At 38.9% G+C, this 16,604-nt stretch overlaps 1 protein-coding gene across 3 annotated transcripts in view; it reads left to right on the top strand.

Annotated features, from left to right (window-relative positions):
• Positions 1 to 16,604, top strand: part of cnksr3 (cnksr family member 3) — a 63,873-nt gene that overhangs the window by 9,636 nt on the left and 37,633 nt on the right. For 2 of the 3 annotated variants that reach the window (XM_028437566.1, XM_028437567.1), the window contains exons 2-5: positions 6,291 to 6,454; positions 10,054 to 10,256; positions 11,963 to 12,050; positions 16,493 to 16,534. In XM_028437566.1, the coding sequence (XP_028293367.1) occupies positions 6,291 to 6,454; positions 10,054 to 10,256; positions 11,963 to 12,050; positions 16,493 to 16,534 (497 nt within the window). Of the gene's footprint in view, positions 1 to 6,290; positions 6,455 to 10,053; positions 10,257 to 11,962; positions 12,051 to 16,456; positions 16,535 to 16,604 lie in introns of all 3 variants that reach the window. The other variant, XM_028437565.1, reaches the window with a different exon arrangement.

Raw genomic sequence — 16,604 nt, forward strand, 5'->3', positions numbered from 1 at the left:
ACCAGTTTTTCAGATTAACGTCTCTACGCCATTATGCTAAAGCAATTGTGTTGACTCCCACAGGTGCTATAATATGGATGTATAGCTTACCTCCTTTTTTCAGGTTCTTGGGTCAGCCTGTCATTTACTGGTCTGCTTATGACCAAAAGTTCCTCTTTACCCTTTCACAAACTCTCATGCACTTCAACCCTGACCTCAAGACCTGAACTCTCCCTCGACTCTTAGTCAATATTAACCAAGTCAATCACCAGCCCACCCCCTACACCATGTGTTCCAACCTTAAAATGTGTGCAGACATCAACCATCTGAAGTGAATGTGCCTGTGCAATGTTATTGGTAAGGATTAACAGAACTTTAGCTCAAGCTTGCCAGTGTGGCTCCCCATGACCTGTGACCCCTTTTCTCTCATCAGTCATCGTCCATCACCCAGTTAGAGACAGATCTGCTTCCCTCATTTAGGAAGTCCACTCCAGAAATGAATCCGATATGTAAAATGTGTTTCGGTTTTCTTGCAGAAAGCCCAAAAAAGCTTGTATTTGCAACCAGTGAGATCTCCAGACGTTTTCATCATCTTTGAAAGCCACCACAAGGCTTCTAAACTGATTTTTCTTTCTAAGGAAAGCCCTGCACAACAGCAGGCCTGATGCAGAAATGTGTACGGTCATTGTGTACCATCATTGTGTCGCTCCAATCCCCCGCTCCCAGTGTGTATACAAGCATTGTTGTTTCTCTGTGAAGTCATGCATTAGAGAATAGCTTAGCAGCAGCCGAGTAGGCTTTTTTCTTTTCTTTTAATTGCAGCACTGCCTGGTCCGACCAGAGACCATTGTGCCAGAGTGCCGCAAGTTCCCACAATGGGGCTGCTTAGCAGAGAACAATGAGTCAAATTCCTGACCGCTCCCCACAGGTCCAGAGCCCCGGCTGACAAATAAAGACAGTGGAGTTACAGTGGCTTTGCCATTCTACACCCAGTAGCTTTCCCAGTGGCCACCCCTGTAGGGATAATGGTTTGTGTGGCCCTTCTTGCGTCACTCTCTATTTGTGTGTGTGTGACTGTGTGCATTACAGGGTGGCTACAGCTCCCACAGGGAGCACAGGGAGGGGCTCCAAGATGGGGGATGGAGTGTGTTTGGTTCGTTCTGTTGGAGGTGAGAGACTGTTCAGCCTTCCTGGTGTAATCAAGTCCTTGAGAACCAAAAGTTGGCAACCAAATGTTAAACTGAACACACTACTAGGAAAAAAAAGAAAAAAACTAACCACAGATTGAAGCCCCAACCTCATTGTGCCACACACACCCAGGGAGCTGTCATTTTCTGTGCAAGATAAAAGCCAATAGCTGTTTTTGTTGGTGGATGTTGTGCTAAAGCCTGGAATATCCCTACCCTTGGTGAGACAACAGGTTGCACAGTTTATTTATGCTGCAGTCTCTGACTAGACCTCCATCAGGATCCAGTTTTGGAGTTTCTTTTCTTGTGGTGCCCACACTACAAGTTATTGCCTATTCAGCTGTTTGGAAAACTATCCACCTAACCACAGTCACCCATACTATAGTGGCCTTGTTTTTAGCCTGTTCTGCACATGTTCCTATTTCTTTGTTTGTTACCCATGCTAAGTGTTAGAGAGGATTTCATGCTGATCAGTCTGTGCCTTTATTTAACACTACAGGACAAATTAAATTTTCAATATTGGCACTCCATTCTACAATTTTACTCAAGGTTTGTCGTCATATTGTGATGTTTTTGATATAACGACAGATCTTTATATGGGAGTATGTCCTGTATTACTGTAGTTGGAAATTTGAGAAAGGAATAATTTGTCTAATAGTTGCAGATTTTAGTAATTGAGTTAGGAAATTGCTGAAATTGAGAGATAGGGAGAATGTGTACGTTTCGAGAGTTTTATCTGTAAATATTTAATCTTCACAACACTACAGAATAGTGTATGTGTGAACAAATGACATCTTAATAATCCTATTAACGGACATGGTTTTTTGTAGTATTTGATTATGCAAACATCATTTAACAATATATACACTACTTTTGACTCTTTGTCTTTATACAGAACCCTCAATAATAAAACTACAGCTTGCACCAAAATGTAACACAAGCCCTCGTAATATTGTCTACTTTGAGATTGTACAATCAAGTTTGCAAACTGCTACCTTGAATGTGAACAGTTTACTAAAAAGCATGCCAAACAGATTAAACCCTGGATATAAAAACACTCCTAATTGTTAAATCTGGTACAGTCGCTTATTGAATGCAGTTTTTCAGATTTCCTTTGAGTGCATTTGTAACTGAATGGAAGTTCTAAATGTATATATATATATATGTAAAAAAAAGACAACCTTCCTCAGTGTGTGTAGTTGAGATGGGTGTTAAATGTTGGTGTTGCATGCACTTGCTTTGGTCTAAGGACATTTGCCAAGTGGATCACAAAGGCCATAAAACCCTCAAAGTGTTTCATCTAGCCTAGGCATTTGAGAGCGCTAACTTAGCACTCCCTTTGGCTTCTGCTCAAATCACATTAACGTGACACCCTATTTCTTTTAATGGTTTCTCTAGCCTTAATGTAAGTTGATAGTCTGGCGTGCACACACCCTGACAGCCATTTATTAAGTCTCACTGTAGGGAGAGACCTTCCTTTACTTAATTCAAAAGAAGATTTGGTAGTGTTCAGACCAATTTGCCATATTATTTATTCCTCTTTGATAGTCAGTCATTGGCTTCAGGTGTTATCCTATGCTAGTAAGAACACATACAGTTGATTTACTTCAAAGTTAGGGTTAGACCGTTATGGCTTTTTTAGGGCATCGGCCTTAGCCGATAACTGATACGGACTGCCGATTTTCTTGAGCCGATATTTGGAGCTGATACTACTTTTGCCCCTGCAATTTACAATATAAAAATTACACAATGATGATAACAAATGGTACGAGTCTCAATTTTTTTTAAAAAAGGAACATTTATTGAAATGAACAAAGGTGAGGTAAATGACAACAAATAAAAATATTTGACAAATATGAAAAACAGGTGATGTAGAACAAGAACAAGTAAAAAATATTTCTGCCCTCTGTAAATAATGTGGATCGGCAAACGCAGCAGCCCACATCGGCCGATGCTGACACACGTAAAAAATGCAAAAATCAACCGGCCGATGTATCGGCCTATCACTATTCAAAGTAACTACAGATCTACTGAAAATACATTTTCCAATCCAATTTTAATCTAGTGCCGAACCTTTAGATGAAAGTACTGAAGAGAATTCTTAGAACCAGTGAATGTTGCCTTAAGCAAGGGAAAGGCCCTTAATTTAACAATTAGTAGGTACAGATTAAGTCTTACCACCAATTCCATTCCAAGCGGTTTTAATCGTATGTTTTTGAGTGGTTTTTGGACGATGGAACAAAAAAGCCACATACCCTTGCATAATTGCAGCCCTTCCAAGGCTTACTAGAGGGTAAACTGCAACTTTTTCTTGGCTGGTGGTGAAAATAGTGGCTTCATTGCACAGGAAATGCCTTTTTAGCGAAGCAGGAAGGAGAAACTTCGCCCCCTGCCAGGATTGCACATCTTTGTTTTCATCTAATCGCATTAAGTAACCAAAGCAGTGTTTTGATTTGGCTTGTGTTCACATGCATGTGGGTTCAGGCCAGCACTAAGTCTTTTCCTTTCAATCTGAAGTGAGTCCTTTTCTTGAACCCTCGCCAGTCAGAGGTTAAGCTTGAAAATCTCTGATGTCCTGCCGAACAATTAGCATAGTGAGGAATGAGAAAAATGCCCAGCGCATACCTGACGGGTAATGATTAAGAAGCCATGATGGATTTTTCGGACAAAGTGACAATAACTTGAACCCTCTAGAAAACAACTGCACCATATAAAAAGAAGCATAGTTAGTTGGAAACAACATATACTTTCTTGGTTTTCTTGTGGATGCCTTTTAACTTTTATTCGTCTCTCAACCAAACAACTCTAAACATCTTATGGAATTAACTTAACCTACACATGTTTTTGAACTGTGAGAGGGAACTGGAATAACACAGATGTGCTCAGTGAGATCATGCAAACATCACTCATCTGGACTGTAAACTTTGACCTTTAGCTGCGAGGTAGGGTAGCTAGTTTGCCCCATCAGTAGTGTTATCTGGTTTCCTTGATGCCATGTGGTTTCCTGCTCTTAAGTCACAAATATTGAGTTCCGCAGACAAGTGTTTCACCCAATCTGTTAAGGTTTCATTTATTCAATAAATCAATAATACTGAATAAATGAAACCATAACATATTATTCAAAAGGAAGACAAAACAAACTTGCTGGAATTATTTTCACTTTTTCTACTACTACTAGCACTACTAATGGTTTTAGGCAAATGATGACATAGCAATGTCCCTCTCTTCAATGTTCACTCTTAGAAACCATTGCAGAGATTGAGGGCACTTTATATTTATGGTTAAGTCTGAAGTTGTTGAGATGATCTGATAGGGAAAAAAGTGGGAAAATATATTTATATATGACATTTTGTAGACAATTTTATGAAGGGTACCAGTTTGGTACCTAAACTCAAAGATTGATAGGCATCTTTTTAAAGTGTTGGTGCTACATTAGCTACAGTAAAATTCTTTAACTTTATTTATATTTCCAATGCCTGCATATGCTGCTGCCACATGTGAATAAAAGGGTAAACCTTTTGCAAAGTAGAAAGTCGATATTGTCAAATTCCAAGACTGGGGAATCCTCTGTGTTTGTGGGTGTGTGTCTTTTGCATTTTGCAGCTGACAGTCTTTTTAGAAATCCAGGGCACTTGGCCATTTCGCTGCAGCTGCCCCTTCTCTGTGCACCCTTTGATTGGAAAATAGATGGCATTTCAGTTCACACACACACACACACAGAAGCTCTTTTCTTTCCGCTAGACATGATGCTTCAGTGAGTGACAGCATCCATGGGTTCATCCGTGTTAAAATTCTGTGTGAAAATAACTACAAGTCTGCAAACTTTACACATCACAGTGTGTGTATTTGCATCGCCGTTCAGTGACCTCAACAGTTCAGAGGCCAATGCTCCGACTGATTTGTAATCGAAACTCCAAATAGTATCAAGAGGGGACGCGCCTAAAAGTGGCATGATGATTGCAAACACAAACACGCCCACATACACTAGACATACATGTATACGGTTAAATATAGCACTCTATTGTTTAAGCGACTGAACACACACACAGGTCTCCACCGTTGATGTTTTATGGTGTGTTTATTCAGCAAAGATGGTGACCCACCTGTTCCTTATCTTCCCTGTGCACGTGCATGCTCTCAGGACGCATGCTGTGAAGTCTCCCAACAACTAATCGTGCAAGTTTGTCAATGCTATGGTTACATGATGTTTTTAAATTCAGAATTAACGTGTTCTGCATGGAAATAGTAATTTCAAATTGAGGTTTACATGGAAAACAAGTTTATTCGGCTTTAGTCAATTCTTTACGCTTTAGGTCTGGGGTTAAGAAGGGTTCTGATTGGACAGGGGGCGAACGTGACATATTCACGTCTAACAGCAAAAAACACACAACAAACCTTTTCTTTTCAGCTACAACATAGAAGACCACTGACCACATATTAAGAACTGTTTTAACTTTTATTCTGTTGTTTTGAAGCAGCGGCACGATAATAACGCATTTGATTCACTTTCGTCCGCTGCACAGGAGTTGGGAGATAAAAGACCGTATTTTGTCCAATCAAAGCCAGCGGTTAATGCAACAGCTCCACTCTACAGGACATTGCAATCTAAAAGAGAATTTTATGATGATCCACGTGTCATTAGTGATGCTCTGTGGGTCTGGTGCAAGGCTCCATGTCCCCGATGAAGCCTGTTCCATTTGCCGATGTCCGTCTGTGTCTATTAAGTCTGTAAAAGTCCTCATGTTTATGCGTCTATCCATCCATTCTTTTCGTTTTAACCATATCTTTTAAGACTCGTATTAAATAAATAGTCTTGGCTTGATTCCGGGCAGCCATGTTGGATTATGTTGTCACAAGACAGGACGAGCATGCGCAGAACAACCGGAATCAAGTTAAAGCAGAATTAAGTGTTTATCAGATTGAGGAATTATTAAAATACGAATAAACCAGCCACCTAAGTTGGATTTAAGTTTAATTAGGAATTACCATTTTCATTGGGAATAAATTGTTTTCAAGGACAGTTTAAAGAGGATTTAACTTTTAACGAAAGCTCCCATGTAAACGTGGCCAGTTGATGTGATAGGTTTAACATGTAGTGTATATTTTTCTTCTGCTTGTTGCCAGGTTTGGATGACAGCTTTCAGCAGTACGTGAACAACTTTGAGCGGGAGAAGATCAGCGGGGAGCAACTGCTAAAGATCACCCACCAAGACCTGGAGGAACTCGGCGTGGCCAGGATTGGACACCAGGAGCTGGTGCTGGAGGCCGTGGACCTGCTTTGTGCTCTGGTTAGTAGAAGGAGGAGGTTCGCTATTAAAAGTTTACATGTTGACGCTCCCCATTCCTTTCCCTCACTGTCTGCATTCACTTAACCCCTCAGCCATTAGTTTCTGGTTCAGCAGAGCCAGCGATGCAGAAGGGCTTGTAATTTCCCACAAAGGAGACACATGCAGCAGCCCCGGGACATTGTAGCAGAGTCGGTTAAAAAAGATTGATTGAGTCTAAGGGGCTTGATTTGGCCATTCTAAACCTCCGAGTTTAGTAGTGGTGTGACAGTTAGATACATTTGATAGATAACATGTTTTTCCTTTCCCCACCCCCGCCCTTTACACACAGTAAATACAGCTGTTTGCTCTTTTGTCTCCAACATGATGACTAAAATATCCTAGTTTATGTATATATATTTTTTCAAACATCCATGTTTGGCCTCACTTATGCACAGAAGAGTTCACCACTTTCCATCATCACAGGTCCCAGAATAACTTCCAACACGACACTCTCTGCCTTTTTTTGTCAGCATTAAGAGAGTGATGAAAAGTCATCCACACTCCCAACTAAAAGAGAACCAGGTTTTCCAGCAGATGGGATTGATTTTCAAAGTTTTATTACTTCCTGTGTCATAAAAGCTCCACATTGTGGCCTCTGCATTTTGATCAGTGTCAGCATTTTTTGTCTATAGACGACTTTAAAATGCTTTACATTAAGGGTTTGCTGCCCGCAGGGTTATTTTTACCGACAAAGCTTGAATGTTCGGTCCTTCTGCTACACAAAGCTGCTTCTTAAATATCATGAACTCATAATCCGTTTTTTAATGTGATTAATTAATAAGTCTTGGGATTGTATTCCACGAGATTTAGCTTTTATTCATTACCATCATTTATAATATTTCATTTATCTTCAGAATTATGACACATAAAGCAAATTACCACATCCCTACTCTTTATAATGTCCTTGAACCCATTGTTAGAGAAGTTTCTCAGATAGTTGGGCTTTAACTGAACATGTGATGCTAATAAATGCTAATTGCCTAGCTCATTTGAGTGTGCATCGTCCTAGGTTCCTCATTTTTATAGCAGATTGATGCGTGATTAAAATGCTGATCATGTGATCCTTCAGTTTGCGTCACTTGATGTGTAACTCTTCTCAATGCTTTAAATTTTTCTTTTAGTTGCTAATCCTCAAAATCCAGATGAGCAAGTACAAAATATAACTGTTGCCTTCATTTTTACACAATATAACCACATTTCAAATTGCATAGTTACTTAAAATCAATCATTGTTGAGCTGTAATCCTTGGAGTGGACACATGAAAACACTTGGCACATTTACGGCTGTTTTATTTGTTTATATTGGTCTATAATGAAGTTTGAACCACTTGGTACATCCTTGAACTCCTTTAATTCACACAATACGATGTTTAGACTCATCTAAACTCTGTTAAATTCAAATATACCCCTGATTTGTTCTCCTGTGTACCGAGATGACTGCTGCAATCGTCCATTTCTTTAAAAAAAAAAAAAGAAGCAACCAACACGCCACACCGTCTTCCTTCACAGTTAAAAAGGTTTTGTCCATTTGTCCCATGGGAGGAAGTGAGGCCCCAGATTCAATTAGCTTTTTTTTTCCCAAAGCAAGGCTGTTGTTTAAATCCTAAATCCTGACTTCAGGAACTCAACATACAGCCCCCACAATCCTTCAGGACACATTCATACTTTTCTTCCACGCATCTGCTGTTGGGCCAAAACGTCCTACATAGAGACAGGAAAAGGTCATTTCAATTAATTTCATCCTGAACTTGATATCTTCTCCAGATTACTTTGTGAAACTCAACACTCAATTTTCATTTCTGTTCAACGCATTTCTATATTAGAGTAAAGCGTGGATCATTGTTGAGTGTTTACTATTAAATGTGGATGTTATCACTTCCAAATGCGTATTTAAGAAAAAGGTTTAACCTGAGAGTGCACACTTCCTGTCCAGGCTCCTGAAGTTTGTAGCAATTTGTCAAGTCTGATCCACTGTAGCTGTTCATCATTATGCTTACACACACACACACACGCACACACACACACACACACACACACACATGTTCCTGTCATCTTGGTTGGAGTTTCCTTTAAAACGACACTAAGCAGGTTTTTTTGGCTCGTTCTACTGTTACCAGAATGTTAAAATGAACCTGATTTAAAAAGCAGATTTATCTCTGCTGACTGAGTGAGTGGGACACAATCTTACTGGCTGGACATTCCTGGTGCAGTTGGAGCTGCTGTGACTGTGATTAGTTTGTTAATGACAAAGCCAGAGGTGATGTTTTATCTGGAAAAAAAAAGTCTTCGTGGGCTTTTTCCCCAGACGATCATGTTACAATGTTTACATACTTTATATCCGTTTCTTCCATCAGATCATTTTTTTTTAATTTCAACGGTGGCGTGAATGATTCTGAATCTGTCTACTGCTTCTGTTTGTTCTGTTTCATCAGCCTTTCATTATATGCGTAAATACATTGGTGTCTTGTGTTTATTTCACTCAATGAAAAACAGCAAAGGAAGAAAAACACTAACCGCTTCCAGAGCCTCACTGTGGGTCGCCGAACACGTGCTGTTTTTACTCCTAGCAAAATATTTAGCTTCCAGCAGTTCATACATGAAAGCTTTTAACAGACAGTGAATGTAAAGAAGTGGTACTCATTTATTAGAGTGATTCTCAACTGGTGGGTCGGGACTAAGGCTGAACGATTAACTGCATTTGCGATATTATCGCAACATCATAAAACGCGATTTTCTAATTGCAAAGGCTGGATTTAGTGTTTTTAAGAAGTGCAGTCCACATGAAACGTGAAGTTAGTTGGATATGTTGAAGAGGTAAAGGAACAGATATGTGTTTTATTGTTGTAATCTGTGCTTTAAAATGTATATTTTATATTTATTTAAAGTTTAATTCAATCTGAAATTGTTTATTAGAAAACAAATTGATTTATTGCTTGTGTTCATTGAAAAATACATGACAAAAGGCCCTTGCAAAAAATAATTGCATATTAAATCGCAATATTGAGGAAAAACATTGCAATTAGATTATTTTCCAAAATCTTTATGTAACTTTTACTAGTAGAAATGAGAGGCAATGTATTCATTCAGCTTTAGACTGATCATCTAAAGTGCGTTCATGTGATGGCTTGTGTATTGCTTTAACAAAATGACTGCCTATGATTGTAATTATTGTTTCCTCCAAACCAAAGCTGTGCTTAACTGAAACCCACCATCACATCCCAGTATATACCAGAGTCTATATGTACACAGTGACCATTGTCATCACTGTCGTGTGACTATAAACTGTTGGAATGCTAAAGGGAACGAGTTGGGCTGAAGAATTCAAACTTTGCCCTGGTCATTAGAAGTCAGGTGATTGTGCATGAGCTCAAGAATGATCCTGCAGGTGGCTGAAAGATGTTCATATCCATGTTAATCCTATTTAACAAGTGCATTATTCACGTAGACATGATAAAAAAAAAAAAAAGGAATTTTTTTTTCTTGGATTTGTTTGTATTGTTTTTTTTTTATTGCCGTTCATGTTCCCACTTTCATTGGCCGTGTCTCATCTGATGGTTTCAGAACTATGGAGTGGAGACGGACAACTTGAAGAACCTGGTGGTGAGGATGAGAGCTGCCACTAACAGTTTGCACATGGCCACAGCAGACCGCAGGAAAAGCCCCTCCAGCGACGGAGGCAACGCACGAAAACCTCCCAACGATTTCCTCACCTGTGTGGTGGAGCTGATTGGAGCGGCGAAGAGTCTCCTCGCTTGGCTCGACAGGTACGACACGGTGCTTTAATTCAGCAGAACAGCCATACTAAAAGGGTTAAAGTGGACGCATTTCTTTATTTATAATGAAAGAGATCAGGGGTCGCCAACCAACGTACCAGACACGCCTCACTTCAACACTGAGTAGTCAACTGCAATCAAGTGAAGGAGTGAGGTGCAGAAAAGTTGTAGTGCCCCCCCCCCTAAATTTATGACTCTGTAAACATCAGCATGGAGAAAATGACTTTTACACTGAGGCTTCAAAAGAATAAAGTTGATGAAAACTGGCAAAAATGTGATTGTCACAAACAAAGACACTGAACAATACCTGTATCAAAAACTGTAGCGTGCTAACTAACTTTTATAGTTATTTTATCTTTTTATCCATTAATGTGCCAGTCTCTTGTTTGTTTCATATGTTGTTCCATAGTACATTATAAAAAATAATAATTTAAAAAAAAAAAATGGCAGTTAAAAAAAAAAAAAAAAATTCACAGAACAAATAAAGTACATCTTGTTTTTTTTGTTTTTAAACATTATTCTTCATTTACTGCTCTGCACCAAACGGTCTGCAGCCTGGTTGGTGGTTGGGGACCCCTGCTTCATATGATACAAAAATCCCGATTGTTCGTTTTTAATCCTTATTTAATATTGAATTATTATTCTTGTTGTAATATAAACTTTGTCTTGGTCTTTATGTGTACTTTTTACTTATAATATGTATGTGTTTGTTAGTGTTACTTTTGACCTTGTTATCATTTCAACTTGGAGCAACTGTAACAAATGTAATGTTTCAGTTTATTTGTTTCAGTCCGACAAAAATTTTCAAAAATAAATCGCAATTTATAAATATATACCAGGACAAAAACAGGCAGAAGCAAAATTGTGTATATGCCCGACATAAATCATTACATTCAAGTTATTTTTCTGAAATAATGCACACAAAAGAAATGCAAGCATTCAACAAAGTACATTTGAGTTATCTTTTTCAAATAATGCATAAATGTGTGACAAAGTAGACTTTATAGCTTAACAAATATATTCCTACTGCTTTACATAAAAGCAGTACATAAAAATATATTGACATTTTCTTTTTGAAAATAAATAGTGTGTCACTTGTTTTTATTTCGTTATCAACATTATTCCATAATTTAGCCCCTAGAACAGACAGACATCTTTGTTTTACTTCTAATCTTGCCTTTGGTACAATAAATATAAATTGATCCCTCATAGGGGTGTCCTGATCCGATATTGATATTGGCATCGTATCGGAAGTGAAAAAGTTGTATCGGCACATCTCTAATCACTGTGTTTGCTGGTCTGTGGAGAGCATTTAATTTAGGTTTGATCATTAATTATGTTGTTTTATAGTAAACAATATCTTTATTATATTGCATTGGTTTTAAATGAATTAAAGTAGTTCTGATTCTGATAAAGAAAAAACAGTTCTTTTAATCAAATGTAGCTGATGACACATAAAACTTTGTCTAGTTGTCCATCCACGATTTCGCCATTTTTTCTTATTTGACACTATTTTTTGTGTTTTTTTTTTATTCAACCTAATCAGCTTGACTATATTTGTATTATTAATATACGACTGCCAGGAGTGGTTCAATTTGTGGCACCAATAAAGTGAGTTCTGCCTTTGACCCAAACACACACTTGCCACCCAACCAATGAATAATTGTGTCCTTGTCTTTTCTTTACTCCTTTCCCAGGACGCCTCTCACAGGGATCAGTGACTTCACAGCCACCAAGAACAAGATCATTCAGCTGTGCCTAGAGCTCACCACCACAGTTCAACAGGTCTGCACTTCTCTTGGGTCAAAACCCCATGTGCACATCACGCCTACATGTTTACACACACACACACATAAGCGAGCTTTTTTCCACCGAGTGCACAAAAACCTGTGGGGCACAGACACAAGTCAGTGTAAAAGAAGAGCTTTATGAGAAATGTGGTCTGGCAGCCGTGACACAAGCCTGCAGCCAAGCCCCTTAATGCTCATGCTGATGCTGTTTGATAAATAGTCCCTGTTGTTTTAGGAATGTTTAATGGTAGGAAGGGGAAACAACATTTCAAAGGAGTCTGTTACCAATCCACAGGTTGGTTATATTACACTCTTGGCTTATCATCATCATCTATTGCATTGAATGGCTTTATGATCTAGTTTCATTTTAAATGTTGTACTCTACAGTCAGAGGAAGTATTTGACAGGAGCACAGGTGTCATTTTAGTTGGTTATTACATGAAAAAAAAATCCTTTCCCACAGTTCCCATTTCCTCACCAGAAGTCTGGGGTTTCAGCGCCTCCAGAGATTTACTGCCAGTGTCTCGGTCATGGTCATCTAAGAGAAGTGGGTGGGTGTGCATTTCCCACACGACCATGTGCAGCAGAGATGCTATATTGCAGAATGAAGTCCTGATAGCGACTGAAAGACTTAAATATCAGGTTCCTCTCACAGCCGGAGTTTGGTTGGTTCACTCCAAAACCAGCTGGCACGACTCAAGGGAACTTGCGCACAGATCGGAAACACATTTGACTCTGTTTCGCCTCCGTTTGTGTAATTCAGAGTCTCGCATGTTAACAGTAACAAGGCCTGCTCGTGCAGGCACGACTTCACAGCAGACAGAATGAGAAGGATGCTCAGACAGTTCATGAACTACAGCTTTTTAGATCTCGTGCTTGATGTGTTGTACTTCAGTGAAGCCTATATCTACAGACGATTGAGCACAGCGCCAGGCTTGGCTGACCTTTCAGTATGGGGGTCATTCTCTTAAAAGGAAGAGCATTTTATTTTGATTATCTGTGTCTTTTATTCCTTCTTATTATGGATTGACCACTGATTTTCTAAGTAAAGTTCTGTGGCACAATAATCTGCCATGTCAGGCAGTTCAATTAAAATGGTTGGTTTTTTTTAACTCATTCAGTGCCAGCCTTTTTCAGAAATTCTACCCCCTCCGTGCCAGTCGTTTTATTTAGAATATTTTGTACTATGACAATCTGAAACCTGACACCAGATTCTGAAAGATTAAAGTCTTTACTTTCATCAGAAATTGTTTGTATCTTGTTTAGTTCTTCCATAATCAGCAGTTGAACTCACTCGTTCCTTCTTCTCCCTCCTTAGCTAATGGTAGCATCAATGGCTAATCTATCATCTAAAGGTGTGCTGCTGCCACCTTTAGGGCACCAATTGGTCACTACATCACACTATAGCACAGATATTGATGAGGGACCTCCGCCAGGGTGTATTCTAGTAATCTCCGTGATAAAACTCAATTGACGAGTTTTCTCGTCAATGGCACTGAGTTAATTATTGTTCGAAAGCCGACAATTGATGCATTTTTTTTACTGTTTATTGCACTGTTTAATGCTTCATTCTTTAGTAATGTCTGTAAGCACCGTGCTGAAGAATGGTCTGGCTCCCAAACAGATGTTTGACGATGTTTTATTTTCCAAGAAGTTCCTTTAACATTTGTGCTGAGTAATAACACTGTATCAACACCGTAAGAGCTTGTGCCTCAAACAGCAGGGTGCTTAAGTCAAAATATTGCAGAAATACGATCGTTGCAGGCTCTTATTTATGCCGTTTTCCGAGCATCTTATATTACATCTTGTCTCATTTAACTCCCTATTATTGTCCTTCAAAATAAGAGCATCGGTAATTCCGATGGAACTCACAGGAAATAGTTAGAAACTCATATTGCCTTCAAAATAAAACGTTCATCTAAAACAGATAGTAGGGTTATTTACAGTGTTTACTAATAATACTGTTCAACGCTACTGAATGCATCACTTGCGCATCAACGTGCTAAATGCTGGTTTTCTCCCAGTGCAGTAGACGTATTTCTGTGCTTCACTATCTGACCTGTGTCCATAAATCTGAGAGACCTGACTAACATCTCACTGATGGATTCTGGACCAAACCCATTCACAGATTTATACACCAGCTGCAGAACTTTAAAGTCTATTCTGAGGCTGACTGGGAGCCAGTGTAAAGACTTTAAAACTGGACTAATGTGCTCTGACCTCTTTGGTTTGTGGCACTATGGGTGAAATTACTTATAAGTCACAGTATAATGTATTTTTACCAAATTATTAAACATTAATATATGAATTGCAGCTTTAAAGTTTGCACAGCATATTTCCAAGAAGTGTTCCAGGCTTTTTGGCTCTTCACTGCCCAACCATGTGAATCTGCTCTGGTGGCAGATCAAAGACCCACACAGAGTCACCTGATCCACGTGGTTCTGGGATCATGGCAGTAATGATGAGGGCTCAGTAGACTCAGGGATTTGACCCACAATCACTTGCATTGCTGGGCTCAGATGTAAGTTCTGTGTGTAGCTCAGACCTGATCACTTAATGGATTACTTAAAGGATCTTTGGCTAATGATGGCTAATGATGTATCTGAATGATTTGGAAAGTATAAAAATTGACAGAGAAAAGCTTTTTCCAAGTGGCGTTAGACTTTGACCTACATTTATTTTTGACGACTTGTTTTCATTTCAGACATACTTTACCTTAAACAGCTCCGTTTCCAGGCACAGCTGAAAAAGGATATTTAGGGACCTATTCAGTGCTTTGAAGTGGAGCCATCACTCAGTTTTTTTTAACAAACCAGGAGGATTACCAGCTGAGTGCGTTTAAAAACAGATGCTCTTTGTTAACCCCAAAGACTTCAGAAATATGGAAAAACGTGCCCGATTTACAAGCTGTAACACTGCTGGTTTTGCAGATGGCACATGTCTGTGCACGTCACTGAAAGAACATTTTCTGTGTTGACAAAGCCTGCAGCTCCTCAGACGGAGGACTCATTTAGGTTCTCTGCTTTTTGACAGAAGTGTTTCACCTGTGTTGTGATCAGTTATACTTGTAATTGCGTAATTGATAATTAATTACAATTATGGCGTGGTTAGTGAGGATGCAGGAGGCCATTCTTTAACAGATTTTGACCATTCAACCTTTAACATCTTCAACCTTTTTCAACCTTTTTGCTAATGTTCAGCTATTGCTAGGTTAATGCTTAGCTATTGCTAGGTAAATGCTAATGCTAGGCTGATGCTAATGCTAATGTTAATGCAAGCTCATGTTATGCAAATGTATGCTAATGTTAGTTAATGCTAACGCTAAGCTAATGCAGTGCAATGCGGGCCAGCACCTGCATCATCGCTTGAATTTTCTTCAGAAAATGCTAATATTCGAGTTGTAATTGTAATTAAAATTTTGTTGCTGTCATAGTCATAATGAAATTGTAATTGAGTTTAGATTATTGACTTTGTAATTGTAATTGCCATGAAAATTCTATTTTAAGAAATGTAATGCAAAACCGGGGGAACCATGTTACAGTTTTTGTACAGTTCTACTCATATGTAGTTAACAATTATTAAAATATGTTTCATACCAAGCTTTCCCACATTTTTCCATTTAATCGGGGGGTATATTCAATTGTAATTGAACATGTGTAATTGAAAATGTAATTGTAACTGAAAAATTAATTAATTAAATCAAAAAAAAAATGCAAATAAACCCACACTCCTGCCTCTGCAAAAAAAAAAAAAAAAAAACAGAAAAATGTAATTGACCTCAACCCTGGTTGTGATGGAACGCTTTCCTCTGGTTTCTGCTCGTCTGCAGCTCCAAACATTCAGAGCCCCACCTTAACACTCACTCTTTAACACAGTTGTCACAGGAGGCTGTTGCTTCAGCTGTGTCACGTCCAGCTGTGTCGGGACCTTTTTAAGGAGACGGTGGACTGTTTCCCTGCTGACTTTGCAGATTTTTGTGTGCAGCTTCATCACAGCCATCGTCTGTTTGGACTTCCAGCCTCATCCAGGGCCACCCACTTGCTAACTGTGGGAAGCAGAGATGCACCCGAATGAGAAAAAAAAACAACCTACTATTCCAAAAAAAAAACAGTTGTTATTTTTAGGATGATCAAACGTCTTGTTGTATCGCTGCGTTTTTGTGGCTTTTCAATGTTCCACTTAAGTAAAACTCAACCGTTTCACAGCTCTATGTATAATTACAAGCATTATACAATTATATCATCCACATAATTCAGCACAGTAGTAGTTTGAAACTAAAAGCTGATTATTTGTGGGTCTTGTCTATTTTTCCCCGTCTCTATTTGTAGGAATCTGATTATATCGTGTTCACTTTGCTGTCCCTGTACTTTTTTCTTTTTCGTTTTTCTGTTTACTGCTCAGAAGCCTAATCTGTCATCACTGTCTCCTCTGGAACAGGACTGCAGTGTTTACGAAATGGAGGAAAAGATCCTAGACGTGGTGAGTCTGTTGTGTTTTTTCCCTTAATGTCCGCCTCTGGGTCAGTGTAACTAAATATTGCGCGACAGGT

The sequence above is a fragment of the Gouania willdenowi genome, chromosome 22, assembly GCF_900634775.1.
Source record: "Gouania willdenowi chromosome 22, fGouWil2.1, whole genome shotgun sequence".
NCBI lineage: Eukaryota > Metazoa > Chordata > Actinopteri > Blenniiformes > Gobiesocidae > Gouania > Gouania willdenowi.